Source organism: Anser cygnoides, chromosome 2, assembly GCF_040182565.1.
Source record: "Anser cygnoides isolate HZ-2024a breed goose chromosome 2, Taihu_goose_T2T_genome, whole genome shotgun sequence".
NCBI classification, from domain to species: domain Eukaryota; kingdom Metazoa; phylum Chordata; class Aves; order Anseriformes; family Anatidae; genus Anser; species Anser cygnoides.
In genome coordinates, this window is record NC_089874.1 from 156240993 (window position 1) to 156257560 (window position 16568).

The following is a 16568-nucleotide window of genomic DNA, read 5'->3' on the forward strand; positions in this document are numbered from 1 at the left end:
TCCAACCCAACCCATTCTATGATATAAGAAACTTAATCTGCATCTTCTAAGTAAATGATACTGAGCTCTTGAGAGCATCATTTAGCTTACTAAGACACTGGAGTGTTAGGGTGGTCCTTTTAGAATTAAACACGTCTCTACTGAATGGCGGTACTGAGTTTAGACTCAAATACAAATATTTTGGTCTTGACATGTTCATCCTTCACATAAAAGTCAAATCTAGTCTGCCTAACTTCATGCCTAACTGACAATGAAATGTCCCTCTAAAAGTCTCCTGATAACTCTAATTCTCTATTTACTACAATAAAGAATGTCCTCCTTTTAGGACGGGTTCATTAGGTACTTAATATATAAGCACGAGCTGAATGTTCAAAGCTGTGTTTTATTGTTATTTAGCATCAGGTTTGCTAATGGCTCACACAGTGGTACCTTTTCTTCTGTCTAAGATGCAAGCACTTAGAACTTCACTTCTTTCAAACCATCTAAACCACGTAACACAGAGAGACAGACAGTATCTCATCTAGCAAAGATATACAAGGGCAAAGTAAATCCTTCAAAGAAAAGTTGGATATATCGGAACTAGCAGAGTAGTTCAACAGTTTCACGAGGCTCTGGCAGTCTTAGGTTGATATTCATGATCTTAAAACTAGATTTACAAGCAGGAGGAATTATAGCCTACTTTTAAGCAGACTTGATTGCATGCTTTGATTTTGGAATAAATGTCTCTTCACCTCTCTCTCCTGCTAGTTACGATGAGATGGGTAGCAAGCTTTCTTGGCAGCATAAACTCTATCTACAGAATCCACAAGCAATTGTTCTGAGCTTACAATTTGCATTACCTCAGCTCCTTAATGGAGTGAAAGCTATTGAAGACCACTACTGTAGTGCTCAGGCAGGTAAGCTCACAGTTAAGGCTTTCAAATACACAGTTCTAGTATAAATGTCAAAATTATCTGCATGGGCAAAACCAATTTGGAACCAAAAGATCAATTCAGGAGTACCAAATCCCATTATCTGCTTTACTCAAAAGAATGGATGAAGAATCCAGACAGTGCTCAATGGCCCCACACAATCTGTTCCATAGATTATTAGCTGAAGAGCATATGAACAGTCTTCCACCTGTTATAATCTTTGATTGGGTAAACAAGACTTTAAGTCCAAGGGATTTTTAAACTTTGTGCTACCATCTTACTATTTTTTTTTCCTTAAGAAGTCATATACATCTACATATCATCAGCATTGCCTTATGGGTTTTTCATCGCTGTTTATGTCCCCGTCAGCTAGCTGCCACATTCCGATGATATAATTAAAATACACACTGAAGTTGTATGTACACATCAAAACAACAGGATTCCAGTTTCTTTTTATGCCAGTGAAGTTTGTGTGGAATATGAGACAGATTATAAGGCTGAAAGCTTAAAACCAGAGTATTACCTTCATGAGCCCAAATGTGACGCTGAAGGTCTGAGCCATTCTTCATAAAATAAAAATCACAATAGGGACATTTCACAGCTCGTTTTCCAATAAGTCCTTTCAGCTGAACTCTTCTGCCAAGAATCTCAGAAATTGTAGTCATTGAAACCTCTGAGAGAAAAGTAATAGATAATAAAAATCAGAAGGACATCAGGGAGTTTGTTCTCTGTTATATAACTAAAACTGAAGAGCTAGATCCTGATACACTTCAAATTTTTAAAAGCTTTACTTTCCCTCCTGTCACTCAGATAAGACCTAAGTAAAGAACACAGCACTTCAAATTTAGGACCTTTTCCTTTAACGTTTTTAGTATATTCTTACCTTTCTCTCTTGATCTGTGTACTCAGTGTCCCCACTGTCTGGTTAAAACAAATAAATAACAGCATGGGTGTGCCACTGGCTTACAAACTATTTTCCAGCAATGAACTTTCCCAATAAACCAATTTGGTGCCTTTTTCTTCGGTATTTTCAGAAGTCTTTATTCAAGATTTCACCTCAGATTTCCAGAGATGTCAACGATCTCCAGACTCCATTCACTTCAGTCACTGCTATGCTCCTCAGAATGCCTGATAATCAGAAAGAGACTCGTGGAATAAATATGATTGGAAGACCTCTAAGGTCACCTGCTCCAAGCGGGGCCAATTTAGGAGGTCCAATATCAAAGGTAAACCAAGCTGCTTGGGGTCACATCCAATCCTGTTCTGAACATATTCAAGAACGGTCAGTCTACAACCACTCTATTCCAGTGTTTGACCACCTTCACAGTCAAAATTATTCTCCTAATATCTGATCAGAATCTCGATGTTTTAACTCATGTCCCTTCACTGTGCGGTTCCAAGAAGATTCTGGCTCTATCACCTTCTTACTCTTACATCAAGTAGCTCAGGTCAGCAATTAAGATTCTTCTCCTAGCCTTTTATTCAGGCTAAACACACTCAACTCTAAATTTCTACTCCATATGATTTAATATTTTAGGTGTCACTATGAAAAAGCTTGAAACAAGGAAGATTAAATTTAAACATCCTAAATACACATACAGAAAACATTGCCAAATGCTTCTAAAAATAAAACCAATTCTTCAATGCATTTCGGATGAATTAAAGTGACTCAATGAAACTATACCACTCTCTCATGCCACCTAAACATTAAGACACAAAGTCTTGAAGTCTGAAAATGACTTATCATGCCACAAAAAAAATCTTAATAAAATTTGAAATTTACAGTCTAAGCATAGATATTTGCCAAATATGAACTGACTAGTCTCCTGGTAACTGGTTCCACAGTGAAAACAAAAATCCTGCCTGAACTCATTTTGTACAAGGAAGACACCCTCAAAAGGGAAATACACAAGCCTGTGGACTGAGCAAGGTTATGTTTTACAGAACTCAAACAAGAAAAATCACAGACAAGTCTGAACCCTGACGTACGTTCCATGGCTTAGATCCTTGATTCATGACTTCAGGCTAGAGTCTGCTCAGTAAGCATCTATGAAAGTTGATATCTCTCACGTCTCAGGACTATTAAATTGCATGTTAAATCAGACAGCGGGTGAAAAGGCAGGTAATTCAGACATGGGACCAAAATCCAAGACTCCTTCACTGCTGAGTTCCCTAATCATTTGGCAATAAAGCCAAACTCTCTCCCTCTCTTTGGTTTGAAATACTGCTCTACAAGTCTAAAGAGACAGAGTTTTGTCCCACTGCTTTCATGGGACTAGAATTCAACTCCTATTCTCTGTAAACCTAGAAGAGGAAGGAGTACTGGAGTACGGGTTAATAACATGTTTTCTACTTGATGAAAATGGAAGAGGTGGGGGTGTGTGTGCTGAATGTTATTAAGAGAGGAAGAGTAGGGGAGCTACAGAAATAGCATTTTAATGATAAATATGAAATGATTTCATTTTAAATTATTTTTTGATGTGCCGTTTTAAAATTCAATTCCTTTTAACAGCATCCATTGTTTTCTTCCATCTTTATTATTTTCCATTTACATTTTTAAAAACAATTGCACTCATTCCATTGCAATACTTGACAGTTTATACCAACAGATCCCTTACATTTACTTTGCTTGTAATTAAATATGTTGTGGGAATAAAGGATTTCCTCCTGATTACAAGGACAGTGTGCACAGGGGAAAGATCTGTGCATTAATGCTGCTCCATATATTAAAATAGTTGTTGCATAACTACTGCACAGACACATCTTAGACATATTTCTTTAGCACCGTGGAGATATAGCAGCAAAATACCAGATTTATTAGATAAGTTCTATTCACATATATGAATTAGAAATGAGGATACAAGATAATAGGCTGTGCATTTTTTTTTTAAACCTTAGTTCTATTATAATCCAGAGATTAAAAAAAAACACTTTGCTGGATCAAAAAATTTATGCTATACTTTTAGAGGGATTCAGATACCAAATAAATTGTTCATTGTATTTAAATTCATGAGTTTAGCACAGCAGGGCGCCATGCACAGTACAGAGAGTACTGCTACTTCGCAGACTGCATTATTTAGCGAGACCTTGTACATTCCCCGGATGAAGCAGCACAATAGCTTTACAGGCACAGCTCTTGAGCTTTAATTTTTATGCCTACCAGGTTGCATACCCACTGACTACAGCACAGCAGAGAAACCTTTCCTCACCTCAGTTTGGTGTACTGGACATTTCCTGGATGTATGACAAGCCCTCCACCAATCATACTGTTGTAGAGTGGTCTCCAAATAAAGAGGGTTGGAAACAAGATAGCTGAAGTGGGAGCTAGTCTGAACTCAGAGTAAAGGAAAATGTTAAAAAACACGGGCCTAGCACTATCTAGTGGCAGTAGGAAGATAAGGAACTACTGCTTTACACATTATATTTCAGAGACAAAAAAAAAAAGGTATTTTAATGGGATTTTTCCTTTCCCAAACTCAGTTTGAGCATGGCTGGTATTTTATTTCTTAATACCCAATTATATTGGGTGGTAAGTATGACTGTAAAATGAGCTAATTAACATATGTTACCCAATACAGTCATCTCTCCATCATCCACGGTAGCAGTGAGCCTTTCTACCCAACATCACACAAATACTGAGAAGGAAAATATGGACGTTGTGCTTGAACAAAATCAGGGCACTGTAAAGCAAGGTGTAAATAGAGTTTGAATGAATTGCAGCGGTCAGCTTGGATCCAGGTAGGTTTCTCCAACCCAGCTTAATACTGGCTGTAGAATATGATGGCAGGTTCTACTCTGAGCCCTCCTGCAGACTTCAGTTGGCCCTGGAGTTTAGCCCAGCCACATCCCAACTGAGCATGCCTGGATTCAGCCCAGGGACCTCACATGAATTAGCCTACAATCACAACAAACTACTTACAGACAAAGTAACGTGCAATACACTCATTTCTGTCAGTTTATGTATGGCCAATACAAGTGTTATGTCTCATGTGCTGTTACACGATGTCTGGGGGTCTAATTCCAGACATCCCAATACTTAATTTGAATTCATCTAAGTCCTCTTTTGGATGGACATTAGCTCTTTGCAAGGTGATGACAGATTGCTTAGCACAATTACCTGATTTACTACACAACACACAAGCTAGAACAATAACTCCTTCACTCTAACACCTGCAAACCCAATAGTTAGATTATAATAGTTTTTTTCTTTTTTTTTTTCCAATGTAATCACATTACACTGCTCACTCTAAACTTTATACTTTTATTGCAAAAGACTGAGAAATTTTCCCTGATTTTTTCTTACCAGGGTGATTTGTCTTGATGTGTGATTTTATAAGTCGATCTTCAGAAAATGACTTCTCACACACAGGACAGGAATAACTCTTTTTATCCTTAAGGAAGCAAGAAAGAAAGAGATTGCATTATCAGTCCACTAGTGTAATCACTGCAGCCATTATTCAGTAATACATAGTTCTCAACAAAGTTATAACTGACAGTTCCGTTTTTTAACAAAAAATTAAGATATTTATAGTGAAATAATTGAAGGAGAAATATGGAAGAATTCTAAGCACGTCATTAATCCTCATGAATGTAGGGTTCCAAGTTACAGCACACGAGAAAATGCACAATAAATGCAAGCATTATCTTCTGGCTGACTCTTTAGGGGATCGGGAGTTGAAAGATAAAGTCACATAACAGACTAAAACTTATTTGATAGAAGCAGGAATAGTCAGGTTTTTTTCAGTGATTTCACAAATCCACCCTTCTGAAACCTAAGGATCAGATCTCATTATTCTGAAGACATCCACCAGTATGTGCATTTATAATACTGCTTAATGGCCTGGAATTGAGCAGAAGAGTTACCAATGACAGATGCCATTACTTATTGGCTACATTTTTAACGTTTTATAAATATTCAGCATTTCACATATTACCAATAAAGCATTATTCTACTATATTGATTTAAAGACTTCCAGACTCCTCTGGCTTTTATCAGTGTCACCGATGTTATAAAAGCTTTAACACTGTCCAAGAAGTTGAACTAGAGAGCTTTGATGCAATTCTATCTATATGCAATTTTAATGTAATATCTATTGTAATCTTAGCGTTATTCCAGAAGCACCTGGCTCCACATAAAAATGCAGGACTTCATTAATTGGAGAATTACCCAATTTAAAATAATCTTTGCTGCTGATATAAATTGAAGAAAGTGCTCTTTCCAGAAGCAACTGCTGACACAACAGATAGACACTCAATCAAATACATGGGTCATCTACTCACCTCTGCACTGATCAGATTAATATATGAGAGAAGTATCAAACAACAAATAGAGTGAAGTCTAGTAAGTCTTGACAACTAGGCAGATAACCAGATAACATACTACCTTGTGGGAGATGTGTATCTACAAACCACTCACTGGGAAAGGTGACTTGATGCTACAGAACAGATATTTCACCGGTTATTTCAGGAAGACAAAAAACTTCTTGAAGAGCACAGGAGATTACTGTACCAAAAAGAGAATGACTCCTGTGTTATGAAAAAGAAATTTGGAAGTAAAAGGAGAAAAAGAATTCTGGACTCTACCAGTTTCTCACCTGCGACCACAGAGCATCTCTGAATATTAATGAAAATAGGACAAGGTGGTTAGTATTGTCTGTATGTTGCGGTTATGCATTTTAAAATGGACTTCTCTCTTAAAAGAAATGCAAAAAATGAAGGATTCTTATGGTAAACGGGTTTTGGAACATTATGCAGGTATTTGCATTCAGTATCACATACAGAGCTCTAAGAAAGAAATAACTCATTGGCTGAAACAGCAATAAATAATTTCCTGACAGTAGGATATGGCATATGAAACTCCTGCTGCAGTTAATATGGCAATGGCACAAGAATTCTGCTTGCACTGTTAGAAAATCATCTGGTCCTGCGAGAAAACCATGCCAGGGACTGGAGATGGCAGCTTCTGAAGAATTAACACCTTGAGTAGAATAAGTAGAGCATCTTGCTAAGATGGAGTTGGGGCAGTCGCCATTTTGAGCCCTGAGAACCTCAAGTGAAGGTGGAACAGCACAGACCACCAGCTAGTTTTTGGAGGAAGAGATTCAAGAAGCCTGCAATGCTAACAAAATAATCTCAAGAAAGAGCTGTTATTTTGGGGAAATAGGATCTCTCTAATTGTGTTACCTATTATCCCCAACCTGCTACTGATGATTTTGGACTTCTACATGAACACGTTACTCAAATGAAAATTGACAGATTAATTCTAATTAAACTGTTTAGCAATATTTGTACTTTCTCAGAGGCTGGGTTGCATGATCACGTTAATAATTTGACAGGTGTAAGAAAAGCATAAGCACAGTATCCTTTAGGGGCTAGGTGAACTTTATGTTTACATATCTTGGTCTATTCCTCAGACTTGCTATGTAACTGGTTTCAAAAATATACTCTAAATCAAAAAAAAAAAAAAAGATAGTCAATATAAATTTAATTTACAGTTGAGCACTGATGATCTTTATGAAGTTCTTCAGATTGCGCCCAGAACAGGAGGACAAATATACCTTGCTTCATAAAGTTATATAACAAAAGATAAATCCACTCCACACACACTACTTTAATGCTGTAACAACTTAACTTTCTTGCTATACTCTTCCGGAACAACATGAGACTACAGGCACCAAGAAACATATTTCCAAATGATGATGGTGTAAAAAGAAATAAAATATAATAATTCATAGAGGTTTCTTCAAGCAGTTAGAAAGTTATCTACACCAAGGTTCTGCGGTAAATGATCTTGGCTGATGAGAAGCTTGACATAAGCCAGCAATGTGTGCTTGCAGCCCAGAAAGCAAACCATGTCCTGGGCTGCATCGAAAGGAGAGTGGCCAGCAGGACGAGGGAGGGGATTGTCCCCCTCTACACTGTTCTTGTGAGACCCCACCTGGAGCCCTGTGTTCAGCTCTGGGGCCCCCAGCACAAGACGGACATGGAAGTATTAGAACAAGTCCAGAGGAGGGCCACAAAGATGAACAAAGGGCTGGAGCACCTCTCCTGTGAAGAGAGGCTGAGGGAGTTGGGGTTGTTCAGCCTGGAGAAGAGAAAGTTCCATGGAGACCTTACAGCGGCCTTCCAGTACCTAAAGGGGGCTACAGGAAAGCTGGGGAGGGACTCTTTGTCAGGGGGTGTAGGGATAGGAAAAGGGGGAATGGCTTTAAACTAAAATATAGTACATTTAGATTAGGTATAACAAATTCTTTCCTCAGAGGGTGGTGAGGCACTGGCACAGGTTGCCCAGAGAACCTGTGGGTGCCCCATCCCTGGAGGTGTTCGAGGCCAGGCCGGATGGGGCTTTGGGCAACCTGGCCTGGTGGGAGGTGTCCCTGCCCATGGCAGGGGGTTGGAATTAGGTAGGCTTTAAGGCCCCTTCCAACCCAACCCTCATGACTCTATGATCTTCACAACACGTCCTTTGCAGCATAACAACTTGCACTTCTGAGCAGAGCCAAGCTCCAGTGTCTCACAGAATGCATACAGCTGAAGTCAAACCTTTCATAGTTGTTTGTCCAGGTCAGTGTCACAGACTTTCAGAGCTTAAGTTATTAGTTTTTGACTGTTTAAGTATACTTCTGTCACTGCCCTGAGAGCTTGTTACAGCTCTAGTCCTTCAGTGTAAGCCCATCACTCTCAAAGCTGGCTTGTAAGAAATCCTCTCTTGCAAATTGAGTATTTCAGAGCTCTCCCAGGTCACAACACAGGGTCCCAAAGAAGGTCCCCCCAGCACAGCTTGAGCTCTTCAGTGCCCTTGTCACAGGCAATGACAGAGGCACTTCGAAGGACTTAGACCGAGGTTGTAGTAATACCTTCATCACATTCTCAGCATTCAAGTTTTCCTCTGCTATGAATAAAAGTTATTTATTCTGTGCCATAGCAGACCGCCTGCCTTTTAAAAGCCTTTGAGGGTTTTTTTGAAGGAAAAAAAAGTAACAGGTGGGATGGATCTATCTTTGTTAGGGCCTAGCTGCATAATCCAATCAACCACTTCCATTTCAGAGTCACATCCATACTTCCTGAGATTTGCTTAATCCCCCTATTAGCCAACTCGAGAATATACAAGAAGCTAAAATAATTCCAAAATAGTTAGTTTTCTGACTGAAAATACTGTTCAAATTCCACAAATCAAGAATTAATCGGGTCCATAAATATTTTTAAACCCAGTGAAAAAAGTAGTCTGCTATTGTCACAGAATTTTCTTGTTTGTGCTACGGTTCATTATGAAATAAGGCCACTTACACAGGAAACACAATGCCTTTCTCTTCATATAAATGAATTTAAATTGTGCTAAGAAAGGGATGCAATATTTACTTATGTTATAACGTACAGCTCACTGAAGAGAATTCTGCTTCTTTGAGGCACGTGTTTCAAGATAACTCCATGGGTAGCTGTACTAGTATATAGCCATAAAAAACAAAGCAAACAAAACCCACAACACTCTGGCTATGTAGCATTTAAAACAATGGACCACTATGAAGTTAATATTTAATGAATCAAGCAGTGACAAACACAACCAAGGCTGCAAAACATCATAAATGTTGTCAGGATATTAGAATGGACTCACCAATAAAGTGACATTTTGAATGACACAACTACCTTATCCTATGAACACACAGAGAGTAATAGATGATTGTGCTATATATCAATATAAATTCACTATCTATATGGCAGTACTGCCACTAATTTCTAAAGAGACTGTGTGAACTCTTAACTGCTTGTAAACAGTTTCATCAGTAGTGTAAAATTAAGGCCACAGACATTCTAAAAATTGTTCAAGCCCAAATGAGACAAATGTGACACAGAAATCAACAACACACTCTACTCCTTTTAGTAGTACTGATGTTATTTCATGAGCAGGAAATAAAACAAAGCTCTACCAGATCTTGGTGCTCACTGCCAAAATTGAATGCTTCTCATCTGCTCAAGGCCTCTGAACTTGACGGCCAGGTGAGCGCAGTACTTGGGCCAAATGGATTACACTGGCTTACAAAACAGCTCTCTGCCATCGCCACTCCCCTTCCTTAAACAGCTTCTGTGAAGCTGACGCTCAGAGGAATTTTCTCCTGATGCCAGGCACGCTGTGCTGGTGAAGGAACTAGGAAGAAGAGACATTTAGCATCACTTTCTCCCCATACTGCAGTATTTGCCTGTTTCAACTCTTTCTGCTTTCTTATATTGCACATATATTAAAAACAAAACAACAACAACAAAAAAAGCAAACAAAAACAGTGAAACAAAACAAAGGCAACAAGATTTTACAGAAGATGCTGCAAGGAATCTGGCAAGGCATAATTGCTTTACACAAGCAATAACACATACACGTCAGAGAAGCATAATAATAAAAAAGGAGCCAAAAAAAAAAGGCATGAAAAGCAAGGTACTACACAGAAACTGATGACAGACGAAAGACAAATTACAGGAAGTGTCTAAGCTGGCATGACAGTAATTTTATTTGCCTCAGGACCAAGTCAGAATACTGTGAAGAGCAAACCAGTGCATACAGTACATAAATATTCCCCAAACTACTTTCTCCATATTTAACTCTCCTCCCACACTGTTTTTTCTTTCCAATATTTTAATTTCAGTGCATTTTGATAGTTTGATACTTGAATGTTTTGTGTTCTTCTTTTATTTTTTTCCATAGCTGATACAAATATTCTTCAACGTGGAGGAAAACACATGATGAGCGCTTGGAAGCTAGCCATAGTCCTGCAAATCGCAAACACTGTCAGGCATCTGTCGGGGTTATCACATCCTCAGCTAAAATTCCTGCAATTATAGCTTCAAGTCCTACTCAGACATGCAATTGCAGACCTTCTTGTAGTAAGGAATAAGCTACATTGAACTCATGCACATCTGCCCTTGTCTAAGAGTATTTCCAGCAAGTTTCCACAATTTGTTAATTACCAAAAAAAAAATCTGTTTAATTTTGTAGAGTAATACAGAGACAGAGCCTGCTTCTGCACCTACAGAATCAAACAGAAGTTTTAAATAAGAACAAATCAGAACAAAACTGGGCTCGTGGGTTACACTTTTGAGGAGTGAAAGAGTTCAGAAATCCTCACCACAGCTGTCATGATGCTCAAATAAAAAAATAAAATAAAATCAAGAAAGATTCCTGAACTAAGCTGATGTAAGAATCAAAACGTAACTTTGTTAAGCTGGTCTGATGTACCCAGAAAGTGGTTAAGCACAGCTATGAAGGAAGCTATAAATTATATATTTGTACATATAATATATATATACTTAATATATATATATGTTATAAAAATTTGTAAATGGCTAGACAGACTTTTAAGTTTGTCAGGTGGCAGAAATCACAGCTCACAAAATGTTAAGCAACTGCATAGAGTACTTTTTCAGCATTTTTCTTGAATTAACTTCTAGTAAAAATGAATGGCTAACTGACATTTATTATGGAAGCCAGCCCCAAAAACAAAACCCATTTTCCAACTGAGTGCCCAATTAGACATTTTTCAGTTAATTCTTTCCCTGTCAAGTATCTTGCACTCTTTACTTTGCAGTGGTAACAGCCCAAAGGTAGAGGTATCACAACCAGATCAGTGACGGTGTGAAAAAGACACTGCTCAGGAAGGGGAAAAAAGCAATCAGAGCTCAAGTATCTCACTTCCTACGCAGAGTTCTAACCACGCTATTACACAAAAGGTCAGCAGCATAATGAAATTTCTAAGCATCCTTCCAAAGAACAGAATCATTTGCATCCAGAAATGTATGTGAATGCACGTAGGCACCAAAGAGCAAGGAGCTGTTCCGGGTCCGCACTCATTTTATAGAGGTGCTTATCTTTAAGTATCACTTATGTATAGATTTAAAATGATTTCAGGCACAAACCTCTCCGTGATGTTTGTCTACTCAGAGCAGATGATTGGTGCGATATACTGAGTGATGGGGATGAACAGAAAGCTGCTTTTTAACAACCATCACTTACCCTGTTCACCAAATAAGACAGGAATCCAGCTGAAGAGCAGTCAGGAACATCGTAATAAAATATGTGCATTTGTACAAAGAGCTGAGATTTTTATATTGACTATCACCGGGGAAGCTTTATTTTTAATATTTATTATTAATTTTGCAAATGAAAATTAACGTTAAAGTAGCTTTCCATATTTAACTATGTCTAGTTTGTTAAATTGTGTATTTTGGAATGAGTAGCCCTGTTTACTAAAGGTAGGTGTTAAGTAAATATAGCAAGCAGAGGGCACAAAGACCAGTAAGAGAACTGCCAAGGTTCGTTACTGCGTAAATGCCAATACATGAATTTTTCAATCCATTTAAATACTCAAATACAGATGACAGCAAGCATCAGTAAGCATAATTCTGAAAGATCTCACTTTCACACTGTTTTTAATTATGAAATGCATTTTCTCAGTTCTATTTAGGATCATGAAAATCATCCTCCTGGTGGGAGCTGGCGGACGTTTATCACACTTGAAAAGCAGGTACTTATACAAGGACACGGGATGTCTCATTTCAACCTCTTTCTTCTAACGTGCTCTCACACATCATCTACACAGATTTTTGCCATCAGATGCACATCATAAATTTAATAAATTCAAAAGCAGCCTAAAAAATGTCTTTCCATATATTTCATAAGAAAATCAGATTCTGTTTAAAATATCAGCAATAAAGGGGATAAAAGGGGCAATAAATTCTTCCCTTTCTTGTCACCTATGTTGTTTTGTTTGTTTGCTAAGCTGTCCTGCAGGTACAAAAGACTAGTACTTCACATGACTAGGAGGTGAAGTGCTTTTATCTCTTACAAATACTTTAAAGCAACTTCAGCTATTGGAAATACTGGCCATGAGCCTACCTGCAGGCTGTAGAAGACAACCTGAAACCACTAGACTAGTATGTTAACATCTTTTTAAGGCAGCTATGTAGAAATTGTCTGGGGAAAAATTAACATGAATCCTTAATTCAAACATCATCACTTAAAAAAGGGAATACACCAATAATATCACAATAGCTGTGATGTTACTTTCTTATATGATTAGGAAGAATGTGTACATACGTGGTGTGTTCTACATTGGGTTTCTGTGCCAGGGTTTTGGTGGCAGGGGGGCTATAGGGGTGGCTTATGTGAGCTGAGCGTGGCAGCTACCCTGTGTCAGATCAGAGCCAGCTCCGGCTGGCTCCAAAAGGGACCTGCCACTGGCCATAGCTGAGCCATGAGTGATGCTGGTTGGGCCTCCGGGATAGCTGATTGAACAAAGGGGGGATGGGGGGAAACTGTGGTGCAACAGCAGCTTGGAGAGAGAAGAGTGAGAACCATCCCTGCAGCCCCCCAGGTGAGTGCAGCAGGAGGGCAGGAGGTGCTCCAGGCACGCAGCAGCAGTTCCCCTGCGGCCTGTGGAGAGGCCCCTGGTGGAGCAGGCTGTCCCCCTGCAGCCCACGGGTCCCACACGGAGCAGATCTCCACGCTGCAGCCCGTGGAGGAGCCCCCGGTGGAGCAGGTGGATGTGGCCTGGAGGAGGCTGCGGCCCATGGAGAGCCCCCGCAGGAGCAGGCCCCGGGCCGGAGCTGCAGCCCGTGGAGAGGAGCCCATGCTGATGGATGGGGGGCAGGTGGTTTTAGCTTGCTTTTAGTTCTTACTGCTCTTGTCTCTTAGTGATAGACAATAAATTTCATTAATCTCCCTGTGCTGAGTCTGTTTTGCCCATGACGATAATTGTTGAGTGCTCTCCCTGTCCTTATCTCAACCCTTGAGCCCTTTCCATTGTATTTTCTCCCCCTTTCCCTTTGAGGAGGGGAAGTGAGAGAGAGGTTGTGGCGGAGCTCAGCTGCCCAGCAGGGTAAAACCACCACAATACTGCAGGTGTGTAAGATTTATTTACAAGACAATGCCAGTGAAAACTACAATGTTGTGTAAAGAAGAGAGGACTATCTCTGCACGTGTTTCCTTGTTCTTACAGGATAGAAGGGTGAACGTTGTTATTAAATAACCGTTTTTGTTTGTTTGTTTATTTGTTTTCCCTCTGCTGGAAAAAGAACAAAAATAAATTCAAGAGAAGGGTAAATTAACTTTTGGAGATATTTTACTGCATAAACTATTAAAAAGCTAAACTGAAATGACATAGCCCATGCCAATTTTCAGGCATTGTAGTCAAGAAAGTGTAATTACAAATAGCTAATGGACTTTATGAAATCCTCGACTGTACTTTACTCAATGTCAGTATCTTCACATAAAATCATACAAGACAATATGCTCCACCTAAGCAGACTGCCTCCAGGACTGACTACAGTCAAAAGTGGGCTAAATTCATTATTCCAGGGTAGCAGGCTCTTGCCAAACACCCTTTTCTAGAGGTCAGTGTGGAACTGGAAGGGAAAACTGTGTTCATACACAGTATAAGCATATCATAACCTCAGCACACACGGGTCTAGCACGCACCTGAGCGCTTTACCTTGCAAGCAAACAGGATCCTGCTACATGGTATGAAAAGTCAGCCACGGTACACAGACCTTTCCTGACAGCAGCTAAACCTATTTGGCCCAGCCATGCAAAGTAATAAAGCAACAAGAAAACCCCAAGCAACACTGGTGTAAAGAAAGGAATTGGCTTTTCTTAATCTTTCAAGATGAAACATTTAAGTGATTTTTTCTAAAAAACACCGTCATTAACAATGAAGAATAACAGTTTCTTTCCTTAGACACTTTTAAATTCCTTCCTATTCTGAACATCACAAGCTATTTTTGAAACATATGCAAGCAGGGTTGATGTAGAAAACATTTTTTCCTCAGAAGATTATTTATCTGATGATGTTGGAGCAGAGAAACTCACAAAGCAGCGTCTTACTGAAAGAGGGCTTCCAGTACGGCAGGCAGTCCGTTACACAGTCTCAAAGAAAACACGTAACAGGACACCGAAAAACAGATCCAGTACCTCTTCTAGCACAAGAAGCGACTGCAATGGGCATTCAGAGCTGGAAGGCTTACCAAATAAGATAGGAGACTTTGAAACTAGAACTCTTCGTCTTTGTAACCACTACAGGAAATGGTAACTGGATGGTAAATGGGCTGCAACTTAGTTAGACCTACTGCAAAATTACATATATATTTTTTTCCTCAACAATTTAACCCTGTTAATTAAGACAGAAACAGATTTTCATTTTACCATACTCACCTGCAAGAAGGAAGAGATTCAGTTCCATGGAATGAAGTGAAGTAAATAGTACTAGACATCATTTTACTCTATCAAGACCCAAAGAATCTGAGAATATTGGGAAAACTGAAGGAAGAAAATGGATGCAGACATACCCTACTGGATTCACACACCCTACTGGAAGCTACAATGAGAGAGATCAAATGTATAGTTGCTCTAACTAATGTATTCCCTGCAGAGAAGTGTGTAGAGCATGCTCAGGACTCTCATCTACATCTTCAAGCATTGCCACACGATTCCAAACGTTAAAAAGATGACACTGAATTGAGACAAACATACTCTTTCATTCATTACTTACCAGCTCTGTGTGAACTTTAAGATGCGCCTGAAGCTTGTATTTATCTGGAGTAGAGTAGTCACAATGTTCTGTAGGGCATTTCAGCAAAATATTACTGTGTTTCTGAATGACGTGACGCTTAAGGCAGTTTTTGGTGATGGAAGAGTAATTGCACTGGGAGCAGTAATATAAATGTTCTCGAGTGTGAGTACGAACATGCATGTCATAATGCACTTGGTACCAAAATAACTTGCCTGAAAATAAAATCAGACAGGGAGAAAGCAATTTCTAAGCAGTTGTTAGTGAAAATTCCAATGCATACCCAGTTTTCTTTTAGGGCAAAGCATGCTGTTTGAAACCTGTTCCTTTTTTCTGTAATGAAAACTTAGTCTAAAGACTCTTCACTAATGAAAACGTTTACAAATATGCTTTTGTCTAAAAAGGTCATATCACATGTCCTGAAACAGCCTAAAAAGGGTAACTTTATTACATATCAGTGATCATTTTTTTCCTAATGAGGAAGTCCTTTCAATCTCTTCTCCTATGCAAAGACTCTAAATTCAACTATACAGTAAAAGGGGTTATCAGAAATCTTTGTTGTTACTTCCTTTCGTGTTACTCCTTCCTAAAGGCTTTTCTGACATAAAAACACCAAAAAAAGTAAAGTGTATATAAACATACTATGATGTCTCAAAATCAACAATTTTTAACTTAGACTCCTTTCCTTTCTCAAGAAGGGAGACTACAAGATAAATCCCAAGCTGTTTCATCCCAGTTATGTAAGCACAAAAATTTACAGCTGAAATAAATGGGGATGGTATATTCTTTCCACTTCCATAAATTCAAAAAACAATTAAAACCAGAACAGTCTTGATCTTATACTAAGTAACGGAAGTTTTCATCTCACAGAAACTGGTCCAAAACAAGTCACAAAAATATACCAGTATATGTATCTACTGTACAGAATGATCATACATCCTGCCATGCTAGAGAAGAAACATTGATTTTTACACTAAGCTGATAATGAGTCTAAGCATTAAACCCCAGACTGGTTAATCGCAGATGCCTAAATCTGATGAGCTTGGCCCCACTGAAAGTTCTGAGGTGGGGAGAGGCAGGCGGACAGAAAGAATCTGTCCAGTTTATCAAG

At 38.9% G+C, this 16568-nt stretch overlaps 1 protein-coding gene across 10 annotated transcripts in view; it reads right to left on the reverse strand.

Annotated features, from left to right (window-relative positions):
* The window catches only part of ZFAT (zinc finger and AT-hook domain containing), a 102714-nt gene that overhangs the window by 45268 nt on the left and 40878 nt on the right, over nt 1–16568 (reverse strand). For all 10 annotated transcript variants that reach the window (XR_010828827.1, XR_010828828.1, XR_010828829.1 and 7 more), the window contains exons 7-9: nt 15440–15672; nt 5215–5302; nt 1435–1584 (exon numbers count right to left, since the gene is read on the reverse strand). Coding sequence is in view for 4 of the 10 variants with exons in the window: in XM_066990764.1 (XP_066846865.1) it covers nt 1435–1584; nt 5215–5302; nt 15440–15672 (471 nt within the window). In the remaining 6 variants the exon portion in view is untranslated. The remainder of the gene's footprint in view (nt 1–1434; nt 1585–5214; nt 5303–15439; nt 15673–16568) is intronic.